The 16,312-nt window shown below is 38.7% G+C and overlaps 1 protein-coding gene across 2 annotated transcripts in view; it reads right to left on the bottom strand.

The window, feature by feature from the left end:
* The window catches only part of RNLS (renalase, FAD dependent amine oxidase), a 272,685-nt gene that overhangs the window by 39,822 nt on the left and 216,551 nt on the right, over positions 1 to 16,312 (bottom strand). For both annotated transcript variants that reach the window (XM_036265243.1, XM_036265244.1), the window contains exon 5: positions 12,689 to 12,862. In XM_036265243.1, the coding sequence (XP_036121136.1) occupies positions 12,689 to 12,862 (174 nt within the window). The remainder of the gene's footprint in view (positions 1 to 12,688; positions 12,863 to 16,312) is intronic.

The following is a 16,312-nucleotide window of genomic DNA, read 5'->3' as shown; positions in this document are numbered from 1 at the left end:
GTCGTTTGACCCTCAACGGGGTCGCAAACCACAGGCTGAGAACCACTGTCTTACGGTCAATTTTTGGATTCTGATTCTTCACTTTAAAAAGAAATGTGCCATAGTTATTTTAAAATGACCCAAACTTGTAAAGTCTATCGCAAAATCATGGTCATAACATGAAAATTTTTAAATGAGCGATTTGCTCTATGTCACATTAAATCTTTGTAGAAAAGTGTCTGTGGGAGACATGAGAGTAAGATACTAATGATTTCTACCAAGTAAACTCTTAGCATAAATTAGGTAAATTAAAATTTAAGAAAGGCTTTTTAAAATTGGTAAACTATATAATCTACAGTATACCAACCTTTGGGGTTTACAGTACCTTCACATAGCCAATTTTGTTTAATATTATGAAATATATTTGAAATACTTTTTGCATTTTCTGGCAGAAATAGTTCATGCTCACCAAATATCCCAGGTGCTCCCGGACAATTCCTGGTCACCTTGGTAGTTAAGCTGGAGCCATGCACTTAGTTTTGGTCAGTGGACTATGAGGGAAAGGGAAATGTGTCACATCTAGTCCAAGGCTGAGTAGTTGCAACAGAGACGGCAGGTATGGCTCACAAAGTCGCAAGTATTCACTCTCTGGCCATTATAGAAAAAGTCTGTGACCCTGTACTAGGTCACTCAGGACCTGGTAGGTCATGATCAGGATTTGAGACTTAAATCTATGTACAAAGAGAAGGCACTGAAGGACTTCGACTGGGCAAGTGGGTGGCGTGAACAGATGCATGTTTTAAGAAGACCTTTCTGGCCACATGAGGAGGAGCTGAAAAGAGGCAAGTGTGGGAGACCCGTAAGATGGTGCCTTGGTGACAGTGGTGATGAAGAGAAGTGAGGTCATTGTCTATTTCAGGAGCGAGATCAGTGTGATTGGGTTACGGACTGGATTGAAGGAGAGGAAGAAAAAAAGGTGATTCCTGATTTCTGGTTGAAGGAAATAGATTGGGGGCTCTGTTCTGAAAAACAGAGCAGCTGGAGGAGGAGCACGTTCTGAATTTCAAAGGCAGGTAATCGAGAGCCAGTGCTGCCCATATTAAGTTTGATTATAGCATATGTAGTTTAAAAAAATAAAATCAAACAACTTTGACAAGCATATTCTGAATTCTGCTGGCTGTCCAGGGCTGGATTCATGTTTCTTCTATGTTCCTTGCATTCATCCCTCTAAAAATCTCATAGATTCTGCTCATGTAAAGAGAGGGGCCACATTTCGTGGGACTGCATATATTTTTGGGATCTGTTTGGGCAAAGTTTTTTTCTTTGGCTAAGACCTCCCAAGTTTTATGAAAACATCTATTTATCCCGAGACACAAGGAGATTTTCAGCCTGCTGCAGCTTTTATTGGCACTGCCAAAAGGAAAAACGGAAAGGTTTCAATAGTCCTTTAATTGGGCCCTACCCAGGTCCCTGGAGCAGAGGATTTGTCCTGACTCGCACTGGAGTTCCAGCCCTCACTGGAGCTCTTCCACGGTGGGTATGAAAGCCTGGATTTTATGATGACAGTCCACTGAAATGCTCCCCTTTCCCGATTCTCTCCAGCGAGAAGCAGCCATCCCTTATTATACACTGTTATTTTGGCGTACTCAGCGTAGTGCCCTATATGAAACTTGGTGTGTTAAGTGGTATTATGATTGGACTCTCTTCCTGGATTGGGCAAGGCTTTCTCCTTGAGCCAGCATACTGGGTTGCCTCTGAGGATATCACTTTATCACTGGAGTTGCGTAATTGGGTTCAGCTTTAGATTTGTGCCTGTTCAAAAGGATTCCGCGAACAGATAAAAATCTGTCTCTGGGCTGGAGGATTTGACCTATAGCTTTGCTCTTGTTCTTTGGGTTCATTAAAGAGAAGTTTTTTGCCTTGACATTATAAAGTGTTGAATTTGAGACACTGAGACTGATCAGATGGTGAAGTTTTCATTTATGATGATGTCAAAATATTTCTGGGCCTTTGCGTAGAGGAAACTTACTGGTTCACAGTGGACATTTTTATCTCCTTTACTAATAAGACCAGTAAAATTATTCTTCCTGTTAAATTTTGATAGGAAAAAACCTCCCAAGATTGAGCCTGAGCAATTTAGTGAAAATTCTTAAATCAAAGGGACTATAATCTTTATAACATTGTTAGCTACTCCTAAGAAACCATTATGAGTATAGATGGTGGGAAAAGAGGAACAAACAAGCATTTCACTTTTAATAAAAAAGAGTGGATTAGGTTCAATAGAACTCAAGTTTCTGAAATGCATTTTCTAACTCTATTAAAAAACATAAGGATATATAACATCAACAACAGCAACAGCGTTTGCTAGGTATATTGCATAATAGAAACCTAATTCAGCGAGGAAAACTATATTTTAAATTCATGGATGCTTCATTCTTACAAACATGAATTTGAAATACTTTATGCTGAACAATTCTCCTAGTCTCACAGATCAGTTATAAATATTAATGGAATGGCAATAGATTCTTTTCATATTCTAATGTTTAATATTCATTCATATTATGCAGGGAATTCAATGTCCTGTACAGTACATGTGGGTTCTTCTCATTATCTAAATGAGCACATATATGAAGTCTGTAGGGGCAATGATCATTAAACACAGCAGGGCCTGTGTATAATCTTAGGGGGCATATCAAAGCCTTCTCAACTCACTTAATAACAAGAAAGTCATTGGTAATAAACCAGAGGGCTCTCTAAGCTAAATGGACTCAATAATGTCACATCTGGGCAAAATGATGGATTGGTGATTCTGGACAGAGTTAAAAATGCTAACTGATATAAAGTATTTATGAAACATGATGAAGCGATTTCCTGCGGTGAGATTCTACAGTCAGACTTCGAAAACTGCTCTTGAATTTGTCTCAGCCCTTTGATTTGGTGATGACTTACTTCACAGTGTCTAACTTGTCTCGGATAGGCTACAGTGCAAATTTGGGGGAATTATTCTTACTCAAAAAATGATTTGAGATTGCATAAAAAGAAAGAATGGCATCTAACCTAATGTCCTCTGAGTTTAGCACCACATCCAGGTAATGAGACTTTGTTTAACTACCCTAATGTATGTGTTATTATTTTTCACAAAAGATAATATAATTTGACTAAACTTGCACTATTGGCATTTTTCTTCTCTTTCTCAAAAAAAAAAAAAAAAAAAGGTTATATAACTGATAGACTGAACCCATAGAACATTTATATGTGACAACTACATAGCATTCACTGTGTGTCTACTGTGTTCTAAGCATGGTACTAGAAGTTTGGGATATAATATCTCATTCAATACTTATAACATTTCTGGGAGACTTTATTAACCTTATACTTACAGTACAGCTACATGAAGCTTAGAGAGATTAAGAAATGTAATCATTCAGCTATTAAGTTGAATCACTCAAAAATGCTGGTATTCAACTATTTTAAATTTACAAAGATAGCAATATAACATGGTTCAATCTAATTCTAAGTGTTGAGTTATAATTTGAAACTAGCTATGTGTTATTGCAAAGTATTTACAGAATGAACCATGCTGGATAATACTGGTTATTTTTGACCATCCTTGGTAAACACCAAATCATGAACTAGGCAATAAAGGATTCATCACCAAACTTGGGTTGATGTGAACTCATCATTTATGGCAAGGTTCCTACACAAAATGTAATTTCATCTTAATACCATTGTGATATAAAAAACAGACAACTGCTAAACCGAGGCAAAGCAATGGCACATTTGCAGAACTTACCACATTTTTTTCCAAGTTATGTATCTCAGCTGGAGCACAACTGTTCTTTAACCAACTATTAAAAAGAATTATCTTTCACAAAGAGAACAGGGGGATCCTTTGAAGTGTAACCTTGGAAATCAAGGTCTGTGTTATAGGGCATCATTCAAAGCAGATGTATCTTCCCTAGAGACCGTGGTAAAATTGTTATTGAAAAATACTTGTACCTCTTTGGGAAGAAGGCTTCATAAAACTTCCAGGTCTTAACTGGCAATACCTCTGATACTATATAAAGAACTGATATGCCCTGTTTGTCAATTATTCCCAATATTGTAGACATGATACTGAGCCTCCCAAAGAGGCTTCTCATCATCATTCTAATTGCCAAAAAGTCACATGTGCTTTTCAATGGTTTCTAGACCAAGCAATGAGAGAGCTCATTTGCTTTATATGATTTTAAGGGCATGGCAACAGATACCTAGATTGTCCTAGGGATGAACAATTTGAGGACTAGCCATTACTTCTTCTTGCCTGCTAAGTGGGTGACCAGTGCTGAAGTATTAATTCTCAATGCTATTTCAGGACTGGGGAAGGACATATTAGAGCTACATGAAGGACGACTGGCTTAGCAAATATTTGTTGAGCACTGAATACACACTCCTCTTATGCCTGATGTTAGTGTCTATCTCTTATTTTCAATCTTGATCAATATAAGAGGGATCACGTGATGAACAGCATGTGTGATGGACAGTGGCATAGACTCCCAATAAAGGAGAGAGCTTCTAATTCTGGAGAAAGCAGCAGAAAATAGGGCATATCAGTTCTTTAGCCCGTGGGCCATTTAGTTTGATGTGAGGGGGAACTCCTGACAGTGAGAAACAAGGTGAAATCTTTTCTGAGGGAGCTCTAGGCAAAGGAGAGTTCCCACTTCTTTAGAATAGTGTTTTCATGGTCCCAGATTAAAAAAGGACCAGAACCCAGTCTGTGTGGCTCAACGGTTGAGCATTGACCCATGCACCAAGAGGTCACTGGTTCAATTCTTGGTCAGGGCACATGCCCAGGTTGTGGGCCAAATCCCCAGTGGGGGGCATGCAGGAGGTGACAAATCGATATTTTTTCTCCTCGGTGTTTCTAGCTCTCTCTCCCTTTCTTTCTCTTAAAAATTAAAAAACAAACAAAAAACAAACAAAAAAAAACAGAATGAAGGCTTGTCAAGCTCTCATCCAGCTCAACAATCTTCACTGTCTTCCAGGACCCAAGGCTCACAAGCTGTCTGAGAGTTATACAGTTTTACAAGACTGTTCTGAACTTGCAAAGATTTTGAGACGCCTCCAGAATGATGAAAACCAGGCACTTGTCTGGGAAGCAGAGCAGAGCACATCATTTTGAGCCCTGGCTTCCAATCCAGGGTGTTGACAGCTTCACTTCAGACCGCAGTAAGGACTTAACTTCAAGACCCTTCGAAACAGTTCAGTTCCACAGAGGGAACCTCTCCCCAATTTCTAGCTCTCTCAACAGACTGACATGGTTGCAGGTATTATGGAAACAGCAGGTTGAGCTTGCTTTACTTGAGGTCCAGAAGATGAGGAGCTCTTGATTCAAGATATGGTTATCAAACAGATGCAAGGCTTGCCATATAGGCAGCAAACTCCAAATTTCAGTGCAGGAACAACCCTGAAGAAACCATAAAGCTCCTATCTAATTTCATCCTAGATATTCCAGAAAGGGCTTGCACTATATTGATTACTTAACTCCCCAGTAAAAAGCAGCATAGATTTAAAGCAATGGTTCCATCCAGGACTACGGTGAGGTTGTAGGGTTTTGGGAAAGGGGGTTGCAAAGTAGAGGATACAACCAACATGTTACAAGTCAAGAGTTGTCCCTCAGGCCATTCCAGATCCTCTCACCATCTATTCCCCCCCACCCTTTTGCCCTCCCCATTGTTTTAGGATGTCTAACTTTCTCCACTGGGCACTCCCAAACTGACATTTATTCTCTTCTAGGTGCAAAGCAGACAAAGGAGCCATCTTTGTCTTTATAATTATAAATAGCAAAAACTGGATGTTATTACATTTAATACACCAGTTTATTAGACAATAGCTACACACCTAGTTACATGATCTTCGTTAATGGAGCGATCAGAGGGACTGTGGCAATTTCCACCTGTGAATCTCTGCTGATTTTCCACTTCTTGTTACATACATGGCCTTCCTCACCTATTTACAAAACCAGCGGAGGGTTTTTCCTTGCTGTTTCCTTCATAAATTGGCAGCAGTGATGGCAGCCTCTGTCAGTTTTTCTGTTGCTCTTATCTATAACCTGTAAGTTTAGATCTATACATTTATTCATCATAAACAGTCATCTGATTCTCATTCCCCTCTTATCCTCCACTAACAGTAGATAAAAATGACATTCAGTCACCTTCACATCTGTCTTGTGTGTTCTGGACCAATTCTTGACCAACCTGAAGGTTTCTATAAATCTCTGCCTGACAGCCACAAATCCAGGCCAACACCACAAGTGAAAACATCACTCTGAGGGCAGGGCAGGTAGAACAGGAAGGTGGAATGTTGACACAGAAAGGGACACAGAGTATTTCATGTTTAAGACTCACTTCTTAGTGTGGATGCTAAATCTGTAATTTGGGATTGTTTTTAGTTACAGGCAGCTGTAGACTCCAGACTCCCATCTATGACCTGTAAATTTCGTTCAGTGCTTCTTGGACATTTCTTGTCTCATATTAATCGACTGAACTTTTCAGCAGCCCCAGCGAAAAATAATGGGCCATATTAAAGTTTCTGATTTATTCAGAAATGGATTTAAATGTTCCATAGTCCCCATTTTTCATTTCTTCACCAAAAGCAAAAAAATGATTGGGTTCATGTTGACAAAAGGTCCTGAGTTCTTTTAAAAGGCTCATAATATTATCATGAGGGAACACGACTTTTCCCGGTTTTGATTGTAAATGTGAGTTAATGCTCCCTCTGTTGTATATTCCAGTGCATCCATTTATATTTATGAGGACTCTTACTTCACTCCAAGTCTCTAGTTCAACAGAGCCTCATGTATCTAAGTCCTTTGGAATTCTCATTTTAATAAACTTCATGAAACCTTGTGTTTTAGGAGGATGGGTACTATGGAATCCTCAGTGCTTAGCACAGTGCCTGGCACACTGAGGCAGTCAATACATACTTGTAAATAATTAATTGTTCAGCTGAATTAATTGAGGATTCAAAATAGATAAATAAAATATTTTTAATTTTTTTTTTTTCTGAAAGAAACTTCCATAAGATATTTTTCCCAGAAATATGCTCCATGAAATATTTTTTAAGTTTATTTTTGATGTTATAGATATAGCTGCTTTTCCACTGTCCCTCCCTCTGAGGCATGGATTTTCAATCTGAGTTAACTCGTTGTCAAGTGGGAGGACAGGTGTTTCCTTGGGTGTGAGTCTTTCCCACTGAGGACAGCGTGGCAGGGAAACCAGAGGCTGAAAGGGTCTATCTGATGTTTGTTTTTACTTTGTATGCAAATGTTCTCCTTACGTTTCATTTTCTAAAGAAAACCCATTTTTGTTTTTAGAAGTGGCAAATATGTGAAATAAGATCAATTTTATAATTTGTGATTATTAATTTAAATGACAATAAATGATATTTGTTTTATATATGGTATATACATATGTATATTCAAATATATTTTAAATAAGTACACTTATGCATTTATATACATGTATACACACACACACACATATATACATATTTTTCTTCCCAAGAGATCACCCCAGAACTTTCATATTACAATCATGTGATATTCTATGGCATCATTGTAATAATGGGATGGATACTGATAATTAGCATTTGACTGCTATTTATGCATAATTGGATTACAAGTGACTACATCTATTCTGCAAAAGCCATAATATCATGAATTTTGTAACTTTGTAACTGGTTATTATTTGTTATTTTAAGATGATGATTGCTATTTTATCTGTGAGCTCTGCTTTTGGAGTTGGTAAAACAGATTTTTTAATGTTTACCAATTTTTTCCTTTCTCCTCTCCCTCTCCCCCCCCCTTTTTTTGTTATATTTATAAAGTGTTACCTATCTGGGTTACATTTTCTGCGAGTTTAAGGATAAGTAATTCCACATTTATGCAAGTCCTAAAGCAGACCACTTTGTGTTGTCAATTGCATGGCTATCTGCTTAACTGGAATAATCAGGAGCTCCTTCAAGTCAACACGAGGTGACTGGATTTAGGCCCCCTGCTCATCCCAGTTCTCTACAGGATTTCATATTATGTTCCTGTCTTTTATTTATTTTTTATTTTTTTTATCCTCACCCGAGGACATTTTTCCATTTTTTGTTCAGATAGAGCGGGAGGGAGAGAGAGGAAGAGAGAGAGAGAAACATCGACGTAAAGGGACACATCGAGTGGCTGCCACCCGCACGACCAACCAGGACCGGGGACAAACTGCAACCGAGGTACATGCCCTTAGCGGGAACCGAACCCGGGTCTCTCTGTACCGCAGGTGGACGCTCCAACTGCTGAGCCAAACCGGCCAGGGCATGTTCCTGTCTTTTATAAAGACTTGATGTAATGAACAGCTATATGGAATAACATTTCTGCATCTTTTATAAAACAGCTATTTAAGCTGTTTGTTATATTAGTGTTTGTTATATTACATGTTATATTAGTGTTTGTTACCCAAGGATCCTAGCAATAAAGTCTTGCAAGTATAAATTCCATGTGATGAAAAAGTTTGTTCATTTGTTTGTTTTCTTTTTGGATGGATTGGCTTATTTCCTTTGACGAGATATTGAAAGCTATGTAATGGTGACTGGTCATCATATTTCTAGAGCTGCATATTGTATTAATCTCTTCAGATTGCTGCCTATTGATTTTTTTTTTTTTACTGATTATTAACACTCTTCAGCTGGTAAACAGGAAAGGATGCTCAGTTCTGACCACCCATTATCAGGGTACATTATACATTTCATTTAACCACTCTGACTCCCATCTGCACTAATGACAAAGGGTTTCAGTCACCTAAATTAGGTTTATATATTTATGTCCTTCGCTTTAGAGAATATAGTGTCCAAATTAAAGACTGGAATTATTAATTATAATAATAGGTACCATAGACACTGACTTATTATTGCTAAGTGCCATGTGAAGCCCTTTATATGTTTAAACCATTTTATCCTCAACACTTTAGAGGCAGGGTCAATAGCATTTTGCAGACTTATTTGACAACAAAGACCCTTCCCAAAGAGCATCTCAAGGAACTGGTGTTCCATTGAACACATTTTGGGAAATAGAAACCTAAGGGTATTGGGTCATACTCATAACTATTGGTGCTTGAAGCTGGGTCTAGTACATCTTAGAAGTTAGCCCCTCTGCCTAAGGAGACTTTAGTTCTTGTTATGGCTTCCTGCATGTATTGCCTATTCCTGACATCTGACAAATGATACTCTTTGACCCTTGTCTGGTGTGGGCCACTAATCCTTTATCCCATTTCTCTTCAAGACTGTAGTTTGTAGACTCAACCCTGCCAGCCTTTGTCTATCTTGTTGCTGACCCACCTTGACAGAAGACAAATGCTCCCCTTTATTAGTTGAGTGTGTGTATTATAATATCAATTCTTTTTTTTTTTCAATGTTTTGTTCAAATAGAGTGGGAGGGAGGGAGGGAGGGGGGGAGAGAGAGAGAGAGAGAGAGAGAGAGAGAGAGAGAGGGAGGGAGAAACATCGATGTGACGGGGACACATATAGTGGTCACCACCCACACGACCCAACCAGGGCCGGGGACAAACTGCAACTGAGGTACATGCCCTTAGCGGGAACCAAACCTGGGTCTCTCTGGACCGCAGGCCGACGCTCTAACCACTGAGCCAAACCGGCCAGGGATATAATATCAATTCTTGATTCAATCAAACACCCCAAATGAAGGGTGGATGTGGGATAGTGTTAGTGACTTAAAGAGACACCTCTTATTGGTCTAGTTAAATATCAATATCAAGAAAATACAGTATGTGGACATTTATACTGTGTGGATTCACCTAGACACACTTTGCATCCTCCCCTAGGTAGTAAGAAAAAATAGTTTAAACGCAAGGCAGTTTGATTGTATGTTAGGGAGTGCCATTACTGGAGGCCTCTTATAATTTAAAACTTGCATAATCCACGATTAATTTTTCATAAAACTGACACAGAAATCCAAGTATTTGTTTGCTGTCTGAAGTCACGCCACCATGAGCTGACGCAAAAAATGTGGCTCACCACTGACATGGCCCTCCACCTTTAAAACTGCAATTGTTAACATCAGAAACATTGTATTTTGATCATTTCAAATGCTGCTGATCACGTGAGAATTTATTAATATTTTTATGCTACGCTACTTCAAGTTCTCATAACTCTGATTTTATAAATTGCTGCTGCTTTGTGTCATGTTGGTGCTTTCATCCACCTACCAACGCCATTTGCACAGAGAATTCATCCTGTTAGGAAGTATGACTGCTATTTTTCTCTTTTCTGTGTCCCTTTTATAGTAGAAAATATTGCTCTGCCCTATAAATGCAAAGCAAGTATTTCATCAGGCCTCACCCAAAGAAACTGAAATCTATTGTATGTTGAAAAAATACTGAATTGACTGCAAGTTACATCATTCTTCAAAATATCATGTCGTTTTAAGGGATTTTCAAAGATAATTTTGAATATACATGGTTCTTCTCTTTATGTGCCAACTTTAGAAACTTACCTCCCACACAGGATGTAACTCTACTTGAAAATAATAGGCATTATTTGTTGCCAACCCAACATTCACCACTCTGTTCTTTCTTTCTAAAGAAAAACACCCAATTTTCTTCAGGTATCTACCCTTCATATGACTAAAGAGAAGATTATCTTATTACCAGTTTCAGGAGTAAATCTTAATTTGTCTAGGGTTATCACAATAGCCCAGCCCCCTTGGCAGTGATTCATTTCGGACTGGTCAAGTGATCCAATTCTGACCTACGAGGTACTTGATGAAGGCAGCTGAGGGGTTTCTGGAAAGACTTCCTGGACTCTCAGAAAGGAACAGATACATTAATAATTCTTCTTCTTACTAAGCATGACATTGGGTCTGGATGTGACTCTAGAAGTTACTGTCATCTTGCTACCAGTCCTCTGAGGATGTCAACATCAAGAGTAGAAGAGAGAGCAGAAAGGGCTAAATCCTAGGTCCTTGAAGATATTGCTCAGTTCTTGAATCAACCAATCCTGAAATCTCCCCAACTTCTTCCTCTTAGATAATGTGTCAGTAAGCTTGGCTGTCATAACAAAATAACCAGAGACTGGTGGCTTAACCCCAGAAATAAAACCTCAGTTCTGGAGGCTGGGAAGTGCATGATGAAGGCACCTGCTGATTTGGTTCCTGTGAGGACTCCATTCCTGGCCTGCAGACAGCTAACCTTCCCACCTTGTAACATCTCCCTCGGCCTTGCCTCGGCAAGTACACGAGGGTGGACAGAGAGCTCTCTCTTCCTCGATTATAAGGCCGCCAATCCTACTGGATTAAGATTGTGCTCTTATGACCTCACTTAACCTTAATTACCTCCTAAAAGCCTTATCTCCAAATATAATAACATTGGGGGTTAAAGCTTCAACATATGAATTTTGGGAGGAAACAAATTCAGTCCATAGGAGATAATATAACAAATGTCCTTATGTTGTTTAAATTAAACAAGTTTAAATTTTTTGCTGTTATACACTACTGAATACGTCCTAACAGATACCATGTCTTTTGAAACAATATACAAAGGATAGTGTCTAATTCATGACATATAACACGAGAAGATCAAGGGCTATTTTCTCTTTCTTAGAACAAAGAAGTTGTAGAGTTAAAAATGGTTGGCCTATTGCTGTTACAGGGCATTTCATGAACTGCTGATTGTACATATATGTGGTATCATGTTAACATAAACAGTCCAGCCCTGAGGGAGTTTTAAGTTATAAAAGAAACATTTTTCTAAGATCATGTGCCCTGATATAAAACCATGCTCCAGCTCAGTTCTATCATTATAAAGTTCTGGCAAGCCACGAGACGTTAGATGGTGATTTTATCAAGCAAGACTTCTAACTAATGGCTCACTGAAACCATCACTGCATCATAAAACACCATAACAGGCTGAAATGACGATCCCTTTCAAGAATTTCATGATTTTAGATTATTACTGTAGTCCACAGAAAGCAGTATCTCAGGAATCACCACAATCCTACAAAGAAGAATACGCTTTCACCTTCATGCCTGAAATGAATCAGTTATGTTTATTCTTGCAACTCAAGTCTAATTTTTATAACTATCCTCAACAAAAAGGGCGGAGTGCAGATTTTATCCCATTCTAGTAAAGCTCTTATGAAACATTTTACCTATCATTTAGTTACATTATATACAAGGTAATTTTATGTAGTCTCCCAGAAGAAAATTAAATAAGTATAATTAGATTAAAATGGAGGATTTTCATAACATCGTAAAATTCACCTCTTTTTTTCTAGCCTGGGAAGTAGAAACAAGAGCAGCACTTATCAAATTTTAAAAACAAAACCAAACCAACAAAAAAACAAACTCCACCAAGAAACAAGTAACGAGAAATACATTTGCATATAGACGAATCCATATTAAAGCCAAGGAACATGGGCCATTTTGAAATCTTAAACCTCTGACACTATTTTCATAAACTCAGTAACACAAACCATGTTATAAGTGATCTTCTGAAAAACTTTGCTGGTTTCACTGTGCATTGTATTATTGGCCAAATGTGACATTAAATTTTATCCCCTGTGGCTTGGAGTTAAATGCTTGCTCTGTGCAGAATGGCAACACTCAATTAAACAGCATTTTTCACGATCTACACCCACCATTGTTACTGTATTTAAGGGAAATAATGGGGGTACTGACCTATATTGCGTTTCTTATTATCCATGGAGATGAAGCGTATGCAGGGATTACTGGTGATGTACTGCCCGGCCCAAGGGACATCAATCTTCGTGCCAGCTTCATAAAAGAGGCCCAGAGCGTAGCGAGAGGAGTAGCTCACAGACTCCAGTTGCTGCCTTTGGCATTTGCTAATTACTGTGGAAGAAAAAGTATAGGGCATCAAACTTGAAAATATCATCTTTCCTTTTAGTACATCAAATACAAAAGTCCTTTAAACCAGTTCCAACTGTTCCCACCAATTCCATCTCACTTACGATGAATTTTGAAAGGTAATGTGAAGTAGCATCAGCTTTCATTTCTTTTCGGAATGAGTACTGACCTTGGCACAATTGTTTTTACCAAGCTAGAGGTCCAAACATCTTAGACTGGCATTCTAGGCTCTCAGAGTTTGGCACCGAATTGCTTTTCAAGCTTTGTATCCTAGTTATTATCCTGGGACCATCTGGCAACATTATAGATTCACTATACTGAATACTTACTATGAGTCAGGGTCTTTGCCAAACACTTGACATGAGCATTTCACTCCATCCTAACAACTGCTGTATAAGGGAGAGTATTATTCCCAGGTGACCGATGCTCTCTCCTTCATGAACCTCTTTTTTTTCTTTTTAAATCCTCACCCAAGGACATTTTTGCATTTATCTTCAGATAGAGCGGGAAGGAGAGAGGAGGGAAGAGAGAGAGAGAGAGAGAGAAACATCCATGTGAGAGAGACACATCAACTGGTTGCCACCCACACGACCCCAACCGGGGTGGGGACAAACTGCAACTGAGGTATGCGTCCTTAGCGGGAACCAAACTGGACTCTCTGATCCACGGGCCGACGCTCTAACTGCTGAGTCAAACCGGCCAGGGCAGCCTGATGGATCTCTTAAATCCTCCCATGTTATGACATTTGTTGGCTTGTCACCTTCCTGACAGTGGATTATAACAATTCCTTAAGTACAGGGACCACACCTTAGTCACCTTTGTAACAGGCCTCTACCCTACTCATTATAGGCAAACCAAGGGTGAAAGAATAAAGGTAAAAAAAGACAGTCTGACCAGTGTGGCTCAGTGGTTGAGCGTCGACCCATGCACCAAGAGGCTGCAGGTTCGATTCCCAGTCAGGACACGTGCCCAGGTTATGGGTCTGATCCCCAGTGTGGGGCATGTAGGAGGTGGCCAATCGATGTTCTCTCTCATCGATGTTGCTATCTCTCTCCCTCTCACTTCCTCTCTCTCAAATCGATAAAGAAGAAAAAAAAAAGGGTAAAGAAAGACAAACACAGACATGCAAAGTTTAGTTAAAATGTAGGAGGTAAATAATGAACAAATGGAAAAAAGTCTGGGAAACAAATTAGGCAGGTTTGGGTTCAAATCTTGACTCTGCCCCTTACTAGGTATGTGACGTTGGTCAAGTTACTTAATGATTCTAGTTGTAGTGTTCCTGTCTATAAGTGGTAACGCTAGTACAAGATGTATTAGTATATTGGGAACATTACATGAATAATGCATATCACAGTGCTTGGCATAGGATAAGTGTTCATCAGATAGGCGCGTTTTCTATTATAGAGAGAAAATTATTTAGGAAAATGCTCCATCCTGGGGTGGAGAAGGAAGAGATTTCCTTTACTTTTTAATCTCTATCTCCAATCTTCCGACCCTAAAGGCTGTCAGGGAACTGCTCGTTCACATATGTACAGTGTTAATAATTTGCATCTCAGAGAAGGCCATAGTTCTAGTCTGAAGGTTTTAGGCAGGCTGATTCAGAAATGGAAGATATGAAAAATTTTCATTAACCTAGTAAAAACTATCCTAAAATATCCTAACCTAAAACAGTAGGGATAGGCAGACCTCAAGGATGACAGCTAACGTTAGCTAAATCTTAGAAAAATGACTTTAAGAGGTTGAGTAAAGGCTAGCAGGTATTCAATGAATTATTTAAGCACAGTAATAATCCTATACATGATCAAAACATATTCTTGGCTACGAAATATTTTTAGAACTAAGACCTCATTTAATTTCACAAAAGCCCTGCAAGGTAGGTGTTTTTACCATTCTCATTTTATATCCCTAGGAAGCTGAGATTCAGAGTGATTAGGGAACTTGCCCTAGGTTACACAGCGTCCAACTCGTGGGATCAAGACGAAGCCACAATTCTGGCATTGGAGTCATGCACAGGTACTCATTAATTCATACTATTCCTTCGTGGTCTGTAAGTCTGAGTTTCAAAAGGAACTTTGGCATTACTTTCTTCTTAGACATTAGTGACTATTTTGCACTCACTGGAAGTATAAGCCATCACCACCTTTAATTATCATTTTCTGCTTATTAAAAGATATAACTACTCGATGGACAAATGCTCTCCTGACATTGGCCTCATTACACTCAATGCATCTTGGGCTTCATTTTTGTGTTCAATCTGCTTTTAAAGTTATGGCTTGATATCAGGCTTAACTGCTTTCCAAGAGAGAAGAGGTGAAGAAGGATCATACTCGCAGTTAAGCACATACTGGGATCTTACTACGTTTCCCATTTTTTTCCAATTAAAAAACAAACCAACAAAACTGTATAGTCAGCTATTTAGTAACTCAAAGGGCCTAAAACTCTCCTTTTTTTTTTTCCCCCTTTAAACCAAAAGTGAAGGGTCAACTAAGTTGACAACCAAGCTGGACCTTCCCCTCCCCCGACAGGCACATTTGCCCATTTAGCTAGTTTTTAGACAAGCTGTCAAGTGGCAGCTCCCACCGGGGAGCCCTTTGAAAAGGTAATTGATATCTATATAGAAACAGAAATTAACCTTAAACACCCTTGTCTGCTCTGGGGGCTCTACAATTCATTCTGAGAACAGGGAGGTGAGATGGACTGAAACAATCTCAATTTCTGGACATGTTTACTTACAAAAACATGCATCTTCAGAGCCTTAGAAGTTTTGATTGTTGCAAGACCTAACAAAACATTCTGATTTTGCTTCATAGTTTTTCTTATGCAAATGCCAAAGGGAACATCCCTAGGTCCTATCTATATCTATATCTATATCTATATCTATATCTATATCTATATCTATATCTATATCTATATCTATATCTATATCTATATCTATCTATCTATATATATATATTTGGCAAGAAAAATGATAGGTTTTTTTGTTTGTTTGTTTTTTTACTATCATGTATATCATGTACTATCATATGCCATCCATCTAAAAAGCAAGTTTCAGATAAAAATGCCCAATTCAATGTAATGAAAACCTTTCCCTGGATGGTGTCCTAATTTAACACTGAAGCATTAGGATTCTACTATACACACATGTACATATAATATTGAATATACTTTATGACTATGCTGTGAGTAAAGTGGCTACAAATTGTACTGAACGCGGCCGTTTACATTAAAAGAACTGTCCTTATTCCATTGCCCTTGTACCTATGCCTGTGTGTGCATGTATGTGTGCCTGGGTGGATATGCGGGAGGTGAAGGAGAGGGAGAAATAAGAAGTGGGGGAGGGAGGGATAGAAAAAGACGACCCGGGCTGTACTCCTGAAAATATCGAGTAAGTAATTTCATTTTTTTTGTTTCCTAATGTAATTTCATTCTTTTAGT

Source organism: Molossus molossus, unplaced genomic scaffold (assembly GCF_014108415.1).
Source record: "Molossus molossus isolate mMolMol1 unplaced genomic scaffold, mMolMol1.p scaffold_m16_p_17, whole genome shotgun sequence".
NCBI classification, from domain to species: domain Eukaryota; kingdom Metazoa; phylum Chordata; class Mammalia; order Chiroptera; family Molossidae; genus Molossus; species Molossus molossus.
The sequence above is the reverse complement of the archived record's forward strand: the minus strand, read 5'-3'. Positions and strand labels throughout refer to the sequence as shown.